This window comes from Gouania willdenowi, chromosome 17 (genome assembly GCF_900634775.1).
Source record: "Gouania willdenowi chromosome 17, fGouWil2.1, whole genome shotgun sequence".
Classification (NCBI taxonomy): Eukaryota; Metazoa; Chordata; class Actinopteri; order Blenniiformes; family Gobiesocidae; genus Gouania; species Gouania willdenowi.
In genome coordinates, this window is record NC_041060.1 from 1401220 (window position 1) to 1418981 (window position 17762).

Sequence of the window (17762 nt, forward strand, 5' to 3'; positions counted from 1 at the left end):
AAAATAACATTACATATAAAGTTGGAATTTAAGCACTGCTACTAAAAATATCAGATGTATTCATCCTCACTGATGTGAATAAACCAAACTAAACTTACATCAAAAAACTTCATGCCAGGCTTAACAATGGCAGCGATGGCCGATGCTGACGGACACATGGAGTCCAGCTGCTCCTCCGTCACAGACGGTACACCTACAATAAAAACATAAAGGCAGCTTCACACAGGTTGATGGTTAAATTCTCTGTGAGATGTGAGAGCCAGGGATCATGTTCCTACAGCAGTGTATTCCTGCAGCCTTCACTGTTGCATTTTCCAGCTCCTTCTCCATCTTCTTGATTTTCTCTCTCAGTTCTGCTTCAAGTCTGCGTTTGAGCTCCTCGCCCTCAGAAACCTTCTTCTCTAAAGTTTTGTTCGCTGCAAAGAAGATATCTCATCACACAGAGGGTAAAGCATTACATTACTCAGCACTTAAAGGTTTCAGGATGTGTGGAACCGTACCCTCCGTAGTGTCTTTAATCAGTTTACTGAGTTCCTCCACAGCTCTGTTCAGCTCCTGGTTCTTGCTTTCCATGTCAGTTGCTGCCCCCTACAGAGAGGAATTATATTACAACATAATGACAAGACAACACAATGTTGGGATTTTACAGACTGCTGCTGACTCGTGTTTTGACAAAAATATATAATATTTGGGAAACTATTTCTTCAAAACACAATGAAGTCAATTATAACTGTAATCACATAATTGATAATTCCAATTATCATGTAATTATAATTAGGAGAACAATCTGTTGTCATTGTAATTGTAACTGAATTGTAATTGAGTCTAGAGAATTGACTTCGTAATTGGCATAAAAATTCTAGACACAAAACTGGGGATTACTAGACATTTCAGGGGACCCCTTTTGATATCCAGGTGACCCACATGGGGTCACGACCCCAAGGTTGAAAAACCGTGGGTTAGAAGTAGGACGCAATTTTATTGAAATAGTGATGATACAATTTTACATAATAATACTGTGAATGTAACTGATGTTTTGTCCAAAGAGTTTATAGCTATTGATAAATACCAACTCTTGTCCCATTGGGCTTTTACATAAGATTCAATTATTATTCTATTACATTCTAATCCAATGCACACACACAATCATCAAAACAGGTTTACAATAATAATTGTAATTTAATTGTAATATAACATAGAAAATTAAAAATGTAATTGACCCCAACCCTGATTCTCACCTTATAAAGTGATGACAACTTGACGTGAGCGTTAAGTTCATTGCGATATTTTTCATCCATGGCACTCAGGTCTTCTTTGGCCTAAAGACACATGAACAGATTCAGATTTTATAAAATTCTATGTTGTAACTACGGATGTAACGATTCACTCAACTCCCGATACGATTCACGATACGATTCTCTCACGATTTATTTTACAAAATGGGACTGTAGACAAATGATAACTGAAAAATATTCCTTTATTTTTTTCGGGAAAAAACTAGTAAATACTGTACTATTTTTCTTTTATTTTTCATTGTCAAAAGAATCCCTTGATAAACTATTCAAAACAATGCAATTTAACTAAAAATAAATCTTGAATGAAATAAAGGAATACAAATGAAGAAGAAGCCTATTAATTTAAATTCTGGTTCTATAGTAAACAATGCAAAACTGTATAATAGTTCCGTTTCTTTTTAAAAGTGCAACTGAAAATGTATTTTGTGCCTTAACAATTGGACTTTAAAAAAACCAGTCATTGCACTCTATTTACATCAGATATTTGTTTGAACCAGCAGAGGGCGCTGGTAACCCAGTGGTCGGTTGGAATGCAGATGTTCTTGCAGTGAATAAGAGATGCTTTGCGCTAGCAGACAGAGCTAATAGAAAAACGTGACTTTTACAGATATTACAGATATTCTTTTGGAGCTAAAAGGGTAAGGAATCATTTATGAACATGTTTACGAGTAGAAAGCGGCCAGAATGAGAGTAGTAGCAGATTCCGCTCTCCACCTAGGCTTCTGGACAAGAGAAGGATAAATAGATAGCGCCCTCTGCTGTTTAAAAAAGTACTGCGATTCAATTTTCAGAGCATCAATATGAACAGCGATACCTACGCATCAATTTTTAACTGTTTTATGATTAATCATTACATCCCTAGTTGAAAGCATTCATTCTATTGAACACAGCTCTAGTAAAAATTGGTAAAAATAATCAAGAAAAGTCTTCCCCCTTCTTTTTTTGCTCACAAAAAAGTACGATAATTCTGATTTATATAATAATTAAACCCAGTAAGACTAACTCATCCAACACATTTACAATTGAGACTGCGTCCCGTGTTGCTCTGGCGTCTTTTCACCTGTTTCAGTTTGTAGTTGAGCTCCTCTGCTATTTTCCTCTGATGCTCATTGGTTTGCTTCAGAGACTCCACTTGAACTTCCAACCTGTTCACCTGTTCAACAAAGTTCATCACAAAGGACGTTGGCGCCGTGTTGAGCTTTACATGCTGCATCACTTGTAGTTTGGTTCATTACCTGATCTTTGCTGTTCTTCAGACTCCCCTGCAGCTCCAGGATCTCTTTACCTTTGTCTTTGTTGGTATTCAGCAGCTCTTCACTTTTGCTCTTCAGCTCAGCCGTGAGCCACTCGCTTTTCTGCTCCAGAATCTCTTTTTCCTGCTCCAAGCGCTTTTCCCGATGCTAGATCAAAATGTTTGGTTTTAATTGCCCAGTTTGCTGGATTTGTCTGAGTAGATCTGATGTTTACCTGTACGGTGGCTTCAGAGGACTGAATATTATCCAGTTTGAGCTGCAGCTCCATTTTCACTTTGTTGGTTTCAGTCAGTTTCTCATTAAGTCGCTTCACATCATCTAAAAACCACAGAGACAGAAGCTTTTGGTGTATGTAAAACAAATACTTAATAATACTGTGCTATAGGTCAACATTTCTACAAGGTCTAATTTTGCATGTCCCTAAAGCAACTGCACCTAATGAATAAAAAACACACTAAATGACAAAACAATTTTTTTTAAATGCACAAAAATGACTTAAAAAGTGCAGAAAATTGCAACAAAAAACACAAAATTACTCTAAAAACACACAAAACAACAAGAATTCACAAAGAAAATCCCATAAAACTAAAATAGTAAGAAATGATGGGAAAATATACACACAAAAAAATAATGATCTTTATTCTAAATGATGATATGGTTAAATAAGTGGCTGTAGGATTAGATGTTTACAAGGTTTTTTGTTAGATGCTGAAAAAAACAAGAGTTGACAGACATTTCAACAGCATTATAGCTAATATTTATTCATTTATTTATTTCAAATTAGATAGTTTTAGGCAAGTTAAATTTAATCCAAGCAGTCCTTCTGTTTTCATATCAAATTTAATTCAACTTTATTTATATAACACCAATTACAAAAACAGTTTTGTAGCACTTATCAAAATGTAAAATTCCTAAGAAAACAATTCCACATGAACATTAATCGTTAACTAACGAACATTTAAATAACATTAATCTACTTCTTTGATAAGTATGCAACATTGCCTACAGGAATTCCATTAGAAGTCCTCCTCCATGACAAATTGAAAATCTTATTTCTAAATGATCATGTGATCAGTAACTGGTTCCACTTTCACTGATTGTTAATCAGTCTTAAAACCCTTATATTTTATTTACCATTGGTGTTTGTGGATGTAAACATCACGTTCTACCTGTCAGATTCTCCACCTCCTGAGTCCTTTTCTCCAGCAGCCTGGCCAGCTCTTTCCTCTCTGCCTCAATCTCAAACCTGGCCTTGGTTTGCTGCGTGAACGCACGTATTAACACAAATCACACACCATAGAAAACACAAGATTACATTAGACTTGTAGACATATTCACTGAAGTGAATAATGTAGATGGAGTCCACCAAATCAACATTTAAAAATTAAATAAATTACTGAAAACTGTAAAATCATCAATAATAAACTGTTAGCATGAGTTAACCAACGTCCTGTAAGAAAAGTGACTAAAAGCTGCAACACAAATGCATGTAGTTTAGACATTCAAGTAAACAACATAATTTCTCATTTAAAGATTAAAAAGAAAAACACATTTTAAAATCAACATTGAGAACAATAAGCTAATGTACTAGCATGCTATTTATCAGACTTGTTTTACCTGTTGTGGTGGTGGCTTTTCATCTGAGTTTTCTCCCTCTATTCCCTTCAGAGCAGACAACTCTTCATCTGTACAGACAGTAAATGAAATATACAAGAAAAGATGAAGAACTGCTCTCGCGTATTAAAAAAACATGAAATTATCAGCTTGTAGTCCCCTGTCAACTGCCCCCACATGGGCAACACAATTATGGCCAAATTGATTGTTGATCAATACTGTAATCACAATTATTTATCATGTTAGGTAAAAAAATCTGGGGTTTTATTACACAACTTTTAAAAAAACAATATGTGTACTATTTACAGTGTAAAATGACACTTTAAATAAGAATAATAATTAATTAAATAACCCAAGACTTTAAAACGGACTAACTGTTAACTGAATAAATACACCATCAGTGCAGAGCCAGTATTTCAAATGTAAATATTGCAGACGATCAGGTTAATTTAATCGTGGGAACCAAAATTTTGATGGCGATTAAAGTTTAATTAATTGTGCAGCCCTAGGCGACATAAATAGTTTTTTAAAAGTGATCTTTTCACTTATTTCTATGGTTAAAGCAGTGGTTCCACAGAGAACCACTAAACAAAGACTGAAAAATGTATCACGATAAAAGTGTATCATATCAGTAGATATTGATAATTATTGATTCGGTTTTTTTAACACATTCAAAATAATTTAAAAATAGTTATTTTAAACGTAACATTTAAAAAGAGGTTAAAAAAAAACTAGAAATAAAAAACAAAAAAAACTCAATAAAATAAACTGTTCAATGTACAAATATAAACATCAAATAAATGCTTAATTAAAGAAAATGTGCATGGCATTTTGTAAATAATAAATCGGTGCGGACACCTGAGGTAAAAGTAACATCTAACATTAAACGAACAGCAGGGAATGTATTACAAAAATATTATGGGGAAATTTTGGCATTTATTTCCTCAGGTATAATGAATTTATTTTCTAAATAATAATAATAATAATGAAAAAGCACATGATACAGTATAATATAAACCACTGCTGCTGAATGTTGTTTATTTTACATCTGATAATGAGTTACATAAAGTTATGGTTGATAAATCTCATATTTCCTATAAATAAACCTGATCAAGCTGATGATTTAATCAACAATTACTGAGAGCATCACTAACAGGATATTTAGGTGTAATAATCACAATAATTACATTATTGTCTAATGGAACCAGCTTTGTCTTGTGAACATGTAAAATTATAGCGTTTCACACGTTGGGACAGATGAATAGTGACGTTAGTTTAATATCTATTTCATACGACGTGTGACATGTTGACTTTTATCCTTCCATACAAGTGTTAAATCTGACCATAAACAGTAAGACTTGTACTGTTTTTACTTGGTCTATTCCTTTAAGGAAGTAGTTAGCGTTAGCTCTTAGCCCAGTCTGTGTTTCAGTGAGTTAGTTGAAGAATAGTGATGTTTAACTTTTATCTATGATTATTAAAGTCCATGAGCAGCAGATTGTGTACACGTGTGTGCGTGTGCACTCACTGAGCTTCTTGTTCTCCTCCTTAATGGTCTGCAGCTCTTTGGTTGCACACAGGATTTGTTCCTGACTCTCCACCAGTTTCTTCTCAATGTCAAAGTACTGCTGCTCTGTAGGGCCACAACAAAAAACATGATGATTACACACATGTCTTTGAAATAAAAAATACAGAGCATTAGAGGGAACTACTCCATGTGTTCAGAACAACACACAAGCAAACACTGTAACATTAATGAGAAAAACGAAGTATTTATTCTGCAGTTAACAAACACATGAACCTAAGTTCATCTTAATCAATATCAGGGTTAGTGAAGGGTATCGCCAGGTACCTCACGATACAATACTGTCATGATATTTTGCCCACAATGACGATTATATCACGATACAGCGATTCTGTGAAACTAGATATATTGCAAGAAATTTCATCCACGATCAGGAAAGTCATGATTCACTCAACTCGAGATACGATTAGATTCATGACTTATTTTACAAAATGAGATTGTAGAAAAATGACTGAAAATTATTCGTTTTTTTATTCGAAAAAATAAATACAAATATTGTATTATTTTAAAGAATCCCTTGATAAACTATGCAAAACAATGCAATTGAATTAGAAATAAATCCTGAATGAAATAAATAAAGAAATACTACAAAAGAAGAAGCCTATTCATTTAAATTCTGGCTCTACAGTAAACTATGCAAAACTGCATAATAATTCTTTTTAAAAGTGCAACTGAAAATGTATTTTGTGCCTTAACAATTGGACTTTAAAACAAATCCCGAAATAGATAGCGCCCTCTGCTGTTAAAAAAAGTACTGCGATTCAATTTCAGAGTATCGACGTGAACCATGACACCTACGCCTTACGATTAATCTTTACATCCCTATCCACGATACATCACGATATCTGTGTCACTGAAGAAATGTATGCTAGCCTGTATTACAGTGCTAAATATTAAGCCTCCCACTTTTCTATAGCAATGCATACTTCCTACGGTTACTGCACTAGTTTAAAATATTAACCAATCTGAGCATTAAAAACAAAGGCTTTTTGTAATATTTTGTTGTCATTTTGTGTGTTTTTGGATTAATTTGATCTGCTTTTGTTGTAATCTTATTTAATTAATATTTCTCTCATTTTGTGAGTGTTTGCTGTTATTTTGTGGATATTTAATGCATTTTTGTTTACTTTTTGAGTGTTTCTATAGTCAGATTGTGTTTTTGGAGCTATTAGATTAGATTATACTTTATTTTATTCAATGGAGAAATCCACATGTTACAGCAAGCAAAAAAAAAAAAACTATATACAAAAATGCAGAAAGGAAAAAAAAATAGTGTACGGTGTATTTATGGAGTCGATATGTATATTTTTTTAAGTTTTGTTAATATTTCTGTCATTTTGTGTGTTTTTAGAGTCATTTATTGCGTTGATTTTGTGGGAATGACAACACTTGTCACTGTTTGGCAACTTATTTCTTTCAAATGTGGCACCAAATGGCAAAAACTAATGAGCAAAATACTTGACTTTTCATTGTGACTACAGGTGGACAAAATTATATGTAGTAAATTAAATATCAATAAATGATTGTAGTCAGGCCAAACTTCATTTGATTTTAGAGTAAATTGTGGTTTTTATGAACATTTACAAATACCACAACAACTAATGCAACTTCTTATGATGGTTAATGTTTTATAAGAGACTTGTCATTCATTCGGCACTATTTTGAGACTGTTGTAATGTTTAATATACTTTAAAGCTGAGGTTTAAACTCGTGTTCCGCCAAAGTTAGCATTAGCACAATATGCTATCAATTGTTAGCGAGAGAAGCTTGTATCAAAAATTTAAATAGTAGCAAAACGAAAAAATGTGCCGAACGAATACAAGTTATATCGGTATTCTTCAACAGCGGTTCTGCTGTTCTATGACAGCTTGTAGACAGCAGCAGGGGCTCGGTCATACGCACCGCTATCCGCTTTGAATCGCTCATGCTGGGTCCGGAGCAGCTCGTTAGCGCCCTGTAGCTCCGTCACAAACTTCTCCAGTTTGTTCTGAATGCCTTTCGGGAGTTTGTTCAACTCCGCCCGCTCCAGGGCCTGCAGCAGGACGGTCGCCATGTCCGCCACTGACAGGCAAACAATAACCAAACGGAGCCGTTAAACTCTTCCAAAAAAAAAAGGCTTAAATTGAAATAATCTCACCCATGGACACCCGAGAGACGGTGTGAAAATCACATAGAAGTGTCAAGCGCATCCCCAAGAACTTTCAAAATAAAATGTAGTGCTCGTCAAGACCTAACACTTGAAAATAAAATAAAATGAAATGAAATGAAATGAAATGAAATAAAATAAAATAAAATAATCTCAAACTGGTGAAGGCAAAAATATATTACCGGTTAAAATGCACACACATTGCTTTTTCTTTATTTAAAAAAAGTTGCTGCTCATTTAAATGTGCAACGTCAATTGCAAAATATTTTTAATTGCAAAGTACAAGCAGCTACATTATTTTACAAGGACGATATATTTAAGATATTAGTCGTTAATATTATTACCATTAAGTAATTAAATACATAAAGAAATGACTCAATACATACATAAACACGTAAATAAATATGACACAAGATGAATTGATTAGATTATTATAATTTTTTTTTTGTCGTCTTGTGTCATATCCAAAATGCTTTGAAAATGTAATTTAAAATTGACATATTTACTTTTTTCAAAGTTTTGAAAGTAAATATTAGTTTAGGTTAGTGGTTATTATTTGTATTATTAGGTACTTGGACACTGACACCATTACTACAAATGAGAAATAGTTATCAGTGACCGACCTGATAAAAAAAAGGTAAAGAAAAATATTCCACACTCAATTTAGAACACGAATTAAAGAATATGTCATTTTTTTTTTTCACTTGAATTGTAAAATAGACATTTTCACTGGAATAATCAAAAGCCTAATACTAATAATACTCATAATACATAATATTTCCATATGAATAATAATTGTCATTATTAAATGTTGATTAATTATTTTAGTATTTGAAGCCCATACAAAATTATGACACAATTTCATTCAAATTGTATTTAGGTAAGATGATATAAAGTTTATATGAGATATAATATAATTAATGTAGCCACTGAATAACGCATTCTTGAATTATTTCATCAATTTTTAATTTTTTTAGTAAATAAGTAAAACCAACACGAGTTTTGACGTTTTATTTTGAATACAATTTTGCCATATCTCATCTCTTTAACATTACAAAACGAGCCTCGTTTACGGAAAATCAGCGCGACGGAAATACGTCATGGCGCAAAGCATTGTGGTAAACTGTGTTTTTCACGTTTGCTGACGAACCCATTACAGCTGTCAGGAATAAAACTGTAAAAACAGTTTTCGTTTGGTCCAAACTCCAAACACCACTTTGCGTTTTATGGTCTTTCTCTCAAGGTACGTAAATTGTGTTAAATATTAGATATTTAGCCGTTGTAAATGTCATTTTTGGACATTTTTCTATTAGTTAACTGTAGCCTTTGATTGATATGAGCTAGCAGAAGTTGGAAGGATACAATTAAAAGCTTATATGACTTAACTGCTTTGGATATCTCGTTAAATTTCACCTGATTTCAACTGTTTTTTTTTTATTATTATTATTCTAAAACATAACGCCAAACATGAAAATCATGTAAACTCAGCATCTTCTTCCTTTATTTACATTTTAGGACACAATGGGTCGTGGCTACATAGTAGAGGAAGCTGTGGAGGGATATCTGTCTAAACTATGTGAGCAACAAGCAGGTCCAATCACAGGCCTGCTTATTGGACAGGTGAGGTCCACTATCACCTGTTATTAAGCAATTAAAACACATAAAATGCATTAAAATCCCACACAATGCATTATTACACTCAATCAAATACAAACTCTAAACCTGCATCTTATTCTGGATGGTTACAAATAAATGTGCTGAGATTCAAACCCACAACCGTCCCTATATATAAGAGCGAGGGTCAATAATCTTTATGTTAATACAATTTATATGAGAATCCACATCAAAGGAAAAAAAACAACCTGATCTGACTTTCAGGTTTTTTTTTGTTGTTGTTGTTGTTCTTTTGTTTTTAGACTAGCGGAAAAAAAACATCACCTTCTATTTCAGACACTTTTTAAAAGAAATAACATTATATGAAGTGAAAAAAGTCCACTGTTTTTCATTGAATAAGAAAAAAATGACGTACTGTATATACATACTGTATATATTTTTTTCAATTAAATTCAACTTTCTTTATTATTATTATTATAAAACAGGCATTTCGTAGCGCTTATCAAAATATAAAATTCCCAACAATTCCATCGTATCACTTCAGAGCTCGGCCTTGAGAGACTTTGTTGTCATGGCAACACGAACCCCGCTAAGAGAGGATGATGCTACGACGCTAGCCAGAAATCCTGTGGACAAATTGTGGGTCACGGAGCACGCTCGACAGGTGAGATGGTCGTTGATATAATATGTATTACATCCTGTTTTTTTGTTTTCGTTTACCAAAATTAAACGTGTCTGCGTATTGTTCCTGTTGGTTGTCAGGTTTCCAGGATGCTTCCTGGAGGTCTGTCTGTTTTAGGAGTTTTCCTCATCTCTGACACAGATTCCAAGGAAACGTTGACAACACTCCGACAGGTGAGAATCATCAACAGCCACACAAAAAGTACACTTTAAAGCTGCTTAACCACATAAAGTCACAGTTGTGCAAAAGTTGTTCTCATAAATGCTCTGATAGGGATTTACTGACAAAAAGCATTGAATTGTGGGATTTGGAGTCCCATAGAAAAATGTTTAAGATTTTTTTTATTTTTATCTTTTTTAACTTCATTCCTTTTGTGATTTCTTGCGTTTCTTTGCCAGAAAAGACAGTGGTTTACTTGTTTTTTATTTTTTAATATGACTTCATGTATCGGCCGTATTCAGGGGATTCTTATCAACATTCGTCGCCTTTTTGACAACAACTTTCAATCCATGACACGACAGGAAGTGGACATTTTGGCAGAGCTTTTATTTTGCATTGCCGTGTGTGTGTGTGTGTGTGCGTGTGTGTGTTTGTGTGTGCGCGTGCGTGTGCGCTCCTCCACTAGCTGGTGTTTGGTGTGGAGAACCTGATCTCCTCAGATTGCCTGTGGACCCCAGCAGATGATGACATCACAGACCATGTGACGCTTCAGGTCAACCCTAAAACCAGAAAGTATCTTTTTTTCCTCCCAAAGACTTTGTTCTTTGTAGAAGAAACAATTGTTCCTGGTTATTTTTTTTTAACAATGGTTAAACAGAACTGTCTGCAGAACATTTGACGTCAAAGACCCAAAGGTTAGTTTTAAGTTTTACAAGTGTTAAAAAAGATTTGGTCATTTTGTGTATTTTATTGGCATTTTGCATAATTTGTTGTCAACTTGTTTATTTCAGGTGTCATTTTGTTGAGTTTTTTTTTTTGTATATTTTTCTGTTATTTTGATTTGATTGTCACCCTGTCTGTTATACTATTTTAATTGACTTTTTTTGTTGTTGTTGTCATTTTGTGTATTTATTTGTGATTTTTTTATGTTTAATGGAGTAATTTTACGTGTTTTTGGAGTCATGTGTTTTTATTGCGGTTTTGTGTCATTTGTTGTAATTATCAGTTCTCATTTTGTATACTTTTGATGTTTTTTGTATATTCTGTTATTTTTGTTGTGATCTTGTGTTTTTTATTATTATACTTGACTTTTGTTTATTTTGTGTAATTTTGTTGGTTCTTTGTATATTCTTCTTTTATTTTTATTGTCACCTTGTGCATTTGTGATTATTTTAGTTGACTTTTGTTTATTTTTGTTATTTTGTGTGTTTTTCTGGTGTTTTTTTCTTCAATATTTTCACTGAGTCATTTTGCCTGCTTACTTTTGGGGCCGTATGTGGCCCCCGGACCATCAGTCACCCTGGTCTGCTTTAAACACTCGGTGCACAATTCTAATAATTCAGAAACAAAGATTAAACTTCTCAAGATATTACACGTTTTAATTTTTCAATAATCTTTTGAAAAAAATAGCATTTAATATAATAATGTCCTTTTAAATTTGAATTAGCTGAGCTAAAACTCCACTTTTGTTTTTGTGTAACATTTTTTAGTATCTTTGACATTTCACTTATTTCATATCACTGTTATTTCATTGATAATTCACAGTATCCATGCAGTATTTTGCTGCTGTCAGTCATGTGTGTTTCCTGGTCTGTTTCAGAGCTCAGCTAAACCTGCAGACTGGAAGTACCAATCAGGTGTGTGTGCTTCCTGGCCCAGTGTGTCCTGCTGTCTCAACGTAGATCTACTGGTCCAGTTACCAGAGAACCGGACCAGTGCGGAGGACCTGGATCAATGTCTTAAGGTTTACATGCACGCACACACACACGCTCTAAGCTGTAATTTGTGACTGTAATAGAAACTATTCTCAGGTTAAATGTTTGTTTCAGGAGGGGCTGAAGACGTGGACGCACCAAATAAACAACGGAGTGTGTCTGATTGACGGGAAGAAGCTGACGGAGGAACACGAGCTCACAGCGGGACAGGTTGGATGAATCCTACAACGACTGGAGAAGAATATTATATATTATAAAAATAATAAATAAACAAGTTCAGATGAACTACGCGGAACGTTTCACGCTGAATAGCACGTACCACGTTTCCGAGAATTCAGTCAAATGACTCGGTTCCACAGAGTAAAAAATGTTTCTGAGAGGCTCTAGACATCCGCTCATAGAACATCCATGTCATATTACAGCCCGATTCAACGAGCATTAATGAATTAGGAGTCATTTGAGAAATGGGGCCCCCTGGCACCCCAGTGTCACATACAGAGTAATGGACCCCATTCATAAATTAATATGTGGCAATGATTTAGTACCACCAACTGTCGCAATATTTGACTCACAAATAAATGAGAAAACAACTTTCATGTAAATTGCCGAAAAAAGAGTGGCTCTGAGCATCGATGCGTACACATCTATAGATTATATCTACATCATTTCAGCCTGATCTGTTCACAAATAACAGAGAAGTAGTGATTTTAACTAGTTTACACAACAACAACAAGAAGAAGAAGAACAAAGTGAGGGCGTGTAAAGTCCGGTAGCCTTTTTCACATGCTGTTTATTTTTATTTTTTATATGTAATATGGAAGTGTGATATGTTATTATGTAGCTACATTTGTCATTGTATATTTTATTGTATATTTGAATTTTTTTAGGGTGACATTTGAACATTCTTTCCAGGGACTAAAAATATCATTCTGGCTAAATCTGCTACATGTTCTATATAGATATTAATGTACACTGTCCCAGTTAAATAAACCAATAAATAAACACTAGGGAAGTAACAATTTGTTTTAACAATTCAATTTGAATCACGATTCGTTGTTACTGATTTGATTAATGGACAATTTTGGTTAAATTAGAACAATTCGATCTGAAACAATTCAGTGACTTAACCCTAATATTATTATTATTATTATTATTATTATTATTATTATTATCTCTATTCACTGACTCTAAAACGGAAAGTTTGACCTGATGGTGGCGCTACATGATCATTGCAACCAATAGGGTACATACTCTACTGCTCATTATTGTTGTTGGTAAATTTAAGAAGATTTGGATGAAAACTATTCAAGATAAATTCATTATGATTAAAAAGTTTGTCCTGATGGTGGCGCTAGAGAACAAAGTTTAATGATCAAGAGCTTATTTATTGATTCAACAAATACATCAAAGTGCCTGATCAACAAAAAATCATTTGTATTTGTAAAATAAATTTTGTGTCTGGTGTAAATATTTCACACACAAAATGTATTTTACAAATATAAATTTTATTTTTCACACACAGATTTTCTTTTGTGCACACACACTTTGACCCTAATTTGATCCCATAGAATTGTTTCAACGCATGCTATTTAAATATTTAAATAATAATTAGAAATGTATTTTTTCTGATTTATTTTGGTTTTCGTCTTATTTTCTGTTTGGTTTTAGATCGTTAATGTTGTGTTTTGTGTTTTGATCGGTTTTTTTTTTATATATCGTCTGTGTTTTTTTCCTTTTTTGTCTTTCTTTTGTTTGTTTTAATTAACAATTAAAAACACCACAAAAACAGTCAAATATTTACATGTGTACAATTAAAATATTTAACAAACGTCGTAAGATTGCGAGTGAAGAAAGTGACGTAGTCTACACGCGTATTCCACAACGAATATTCCTTAATTGAGAAGATTCTTAAAGAGGAAGTAACATTTATTTTGGGATACTTAAATATATATATATATATATATTAGTTTATTTTATATATAATGAATTTTCCAGTAATTTCATGTACTTTTAAGGAAGAAATACTATAATGTGATATAAAATGTTCTCTATATCGCACAGCACTACGTTACACCATTATTTAACACTCTTGTTGAGTGTTGTTCTCTAAAATGAATAATTTTTCTTCCAGAGGAGAAATCAGAGACAGACATATAAAGTTCAGCTACTTGTCGCAGCCGTAAGAGACACACACCGTATTCCTAAACATTCATAATAAATACATTGTTTCCTTTTATCTGAATGGATTATTAATATTACAACTGTGTGCGTTAGCAGGAACAGAGTCCTGTAGATCTGGTCCGACCTTCTGGAGGCCGCGTTTCCATCAGTGGAGCGATCCACAGCAGAGCGTTCCTGTACAGCAACAAACCAAAGGCCAAACTAGCAGAGAAGGTGATTATTATTATTATTATTATTATTATTAATATTTCACTAGCACGCGTAGAAAATAAATGAAAGTAAAACAAAAGGTTTATTTGTGTACAGCTGCTGAAGAGAGATGTGGTTTCTACGGTAACCACCAGGGTTCAGATGGTGCTGGAGGAGCTGCTGACCTCAGGCCAGGACAATAGACACACAGGTGCACATGTTTACTGCCCGTGTGTTTGTACATTAGTCACATCTCAGGGTCAACCGTACGTTGGCTCAGGCTCAGCCAATCACAGTGAAGCTCACTGATAAGACCAACAGAGAACTTTACACTTCTGGACCCCAAAGCTCACTGAGGACTAAAAACAAATATACAGTATATAATTATGATTTTATAAAATAGAAAATAAATGATTTTTTTTAAAAAAAAGAAAAAAAACAGGAAAAAAAGAAAAGACATAAAGGGAAATAAATAATAATAGAATATAGTAAAGATAATAGAAATACAATTATAGCCGCTGCGCAGCACTTGTCGGGGTCAGGCAATTTTTGGCAAAAATGAAAACGTTGCATAAGCTGAGGCTTTAACTCTCAACTTTTAACAGCTAATTAGCACATGTAGCTTCAGTAGCTAACTACACCAGTCACCTGTGTGCAAAACAGCAGCTGTTAGCGTTTAAAGGCAGATTTAAAACGGCTGGTAAAAATTCAGTTATTAAGACAAAAATATAAATTTTGCGTGATGTGAGATGTTGGTAGTTTGTTTTTAACAATGATTGATTGACTCCATAAATGGAAAAACTGATGTTTTTAAAAACAGAGTAATGGACTTCATAATTCGCGATAAGTTTAAATATACAAAGATTCCTTCAGTGTTTTAGCTACGTTTTGATGAAAGTTGTAAATCTGTTGCTCATTGGGTTTTTTTTTTTTTCAAAATGTTTTATTTAAATGTTAAATGTTTACTTTAGAGGTTTGCTGTGGGGCCACTTTTAGGACGATTGGCTTGTTTTTGCATCTGAGGCCATGTGGGATGGAAATGGACCTTGTTGCAAAATCTGGTGATTTTTCGCACACGGGAAGTAGGATTTCCTCCAACGAAAAGGAAGAAAATGCAGCATGTATAGATAATAGGAATAAATACCCTAATTAAGTGTTATTTGAAATGAATCATAAATCCACATCTAATTAATAACGGTTTAAAAAATGCACACAATCTGTTGTAGTCGCTCTCTGTTACAGTCCTTTTTAAACCCACAACTACAGGTTTATTTGATGATAAAAGTTTCTAATGATGGCGTTTCCTAAAGCTGTTATTTATTTATTTGTTCCAGAACATTTGTGCCTCCCACGTCGTGTTTTTTGCCCAGTGAACGGACCAGTGAGCGTGTGCGACTACCAGTTCAGTGACGAGGGCCTGTGTGAGGTGTCGGAGCGACTAAAGGAGATGTTAGACATCAGCACAACTGATGAAGACTTGGACGTCAGACAGGAAACGGCTGCTGAACTCATCCAGGATGACGTCACAGCAGGTTTGTGCTTCTACAGGAATATTTTAAACGTTGATTTGAACAATTTTGAACATTATGCTTTGTGTGTTTCCACCAGAGCCCACTGTGGACGACGTAAAAGCACCAGAGCCTAGGAGAACAAATTACATCGGTAAATAAAACACTTACATTTGTTACATTTTGGTTTATTTACTGTCCTGATATTTGATATTTCTTCTTTATTTCAGGGGTTGTTACGGCCGCTGCTGTTGTTTTACTTTCTGCTGCTGCTTCGATGCTGTACCTCAGTGACGTTTGAGATTAAAGTGGTCTCCCCAAATAGATTTAGTTTCCTTTTTTTTAAGGGTTTTAAAGGTCTTATTCTCTCTCTAAATATCAGCAATCTGAATAGAATGCATGAATGAGCACTTGAGTGAACATTTCTTTGATTTTTGATTTATTTTTTGTATTCTGTCAATTTCACATTTTGCCTTCAAAAGATCTAAACCACCACCAGACATGGGCAACTTTTAATAAAGTGAGGGCCAAAAACAACAACAATCAACATTCATGTCAGGGTTTAAAATAATAACTGTTGTAATTTTGTGGATTTTTGTTTGTATTTTTTGTGGGGTTTTTTCTAGTTGTTTTGTATATTTTTCTGTCATTCTGTTCTTTTATATTTTTGTTTTTTATTTTTGGGTTTCTCTGAGTCCTTTTTTTGTAATTTTTAAAAATACTTTTCCACTTTTTTCTTGTGTGTTTTCATGTTGTTTTTTTGTGTCTTTTCAATGTCCTTTTTGTTGTCATTTTCTTTTCTTTCTTTTTATTCTAGCAGTTGTGTGTTTTTGGAGTGATTTTATGTATTTTTTTTGTCAATGTTTCTTGGAATCATTCCATGCATTTACTTTGAGGCCCGCAGAAAATTCTAACGAGGGCCGCATGTGGCCCCCAGGCCACCAGGTGCTCAAGTCTAGTATAGACTATGGTATATTGCAGCTTTGAAATTCAGAATCTCTCTTTTGGGACTGTAGAATGGGAATTTCTTTGTGCAGAACTCCACTCCCCTCTCACTGGTAGACTTTGAACTGTTTCTCATAATTTATGATGGGTCAGTTATTTATGATGGTCAATGTTTGTCCTTCAGGGTAGAAAGAATATTAAACTATGAAACCCAACATTATACACAAATTTACTCCAAAAACGCACAAAACAACAGCAAATGCACAAAATGACAACAAAAGTTAACAAAGTAACAAGTAAAACACAAAAAGGATTTTAAGAAATACACAAATTGACTCCCAAAAACACAAAACAACCACTTAAACACAAAAATACATGAAAAGATACAAAATGACTCCAAAGACACACTATGCCAACAAAATTACACAAAACTACAACCAAAAAATAGAAAATTATTTTTTTTCAAGAACAAAAAACGTACTCATCGACAACCAAAATTCTGAATAACCTCCAAAATGACAATAAGAATACAAAATAATAAAAACAAAAAATGACAAGTAAAACTCCTATGGAGCGGGTCAACAAACTGTTAATGTCGCTTTTAATTTGGAAATGTTAATTTCCTCTAAACATTGTTTACATCTTTCAGCATGAGAATATTTTACTAATTAGAGAACTTGCTATGAAAGTTTGCAGCATATTATAATTGTATTTATTTCAGTTTTAAAAACTGCTGAAGTTAATGAAAATTCCTGATAAAAAAGTTTATGCTTTGCATTATTTTTCCTTCACTAATAATATGATAATATGATGATGGTCTGTGTGCATGCACCCCATAACCTGGTCCACTTTGGCCCCCACTGAAACTAACCTGGA

General features: G+C 33.7%; 2 protein-coding genes across 3 annotated transcripts in view; one reads left to right on the top strand and one right to left on the bottom strand.

Moving 5' to 3' along the window:
* LOC114478962 (nucleoprotein TPR-like) overlaps window positions 1-7927 on the bottom strand; it is a 46309-nt gene extending 38382 nt beyond the window's left edge. Inside the window, exons 1-12 of the mRNA XM_028472335.1 lie at window positions 7885-7927; window positions 7650-7808; window positions 5691-5795; window positions 4166-4233; window positions 3718-3808; window positions 2763-2866; window positions 2531-2695; window positions 2356-2448; window positions 1239-1319; window positions 501-588; window positions 279-416; window positions 99-193 (exon numbers count right to left, since the gene is read on the bottom strand). Coding sequence (XP_028328136.1) covers window positions 99-193; window positions 279-416; window positions 501-588; window positions 1239-1319; window positions 2356-2448; window positions 2531-2695; window positions 2763-2866; window positions 3718-3808; window positions 4166-4233; window positions 5691-5795; window positions 7650-7808; window positions 7885-7888 — 1191 coding nt within the window. The 5' untranslated portion in view covers window positions 7889-7927. The remainder of the gene's footprint in view (window positions 1-98; window positions 194-278; window positions 417-500; window positions 589-1238; window positions 1320-2355; window positions 2449-2530; window positions 2696-2762; window positions 2867-3717; window positions 3809-4165; window positions 4234-5690; window positions 5796-7649; window positions 7809-7884) is intronic.
* Window positions 7928-8987: 1060 nt separating this feature from the next.
* odr4 (odr-4 GPCR localization factor homolog) lies at window positions 8988-16265 on the top strand. 2 transcript variants are annotated; one of them, XM_028472336.1, is made up of 14 exons: window positions 8988-9136; window positions 9409-9513; window positions 10052-10171; window positions 10270-10362; window positions 10815-10921; window positions 11007-11043; window positions 11949-12092; window positions 12178-12273; window positions 14195-14242; window positions 14338-14457; window positions 14551-14644; window positions 15768-15965; window positions 16042-16095; window positions 16172-16265. In XM_028472336.1, the coding sequence occupies exons 2-14, from the start codon at window positions 9415-9417 to the stop codon at window positions 16240-16242; spliced, it is 1281 nt and encodes a 426-aa protein (XP_028328137.1). In that variant the 5' UTR covers window positions 8988-9136; window positions 9409-9414; the 3' UTR covers window positions 16243-16265. The 2 variants fall into 2 exon arrangements, with proteins under 2 accessions (XP_028328137.1, XP_028328138.1); XM_028472337.1 differs by having other exon boundaries at window positions 14341-14457.
* Window positions 16266-17762: the final 1497 nt, after the last annotated feature.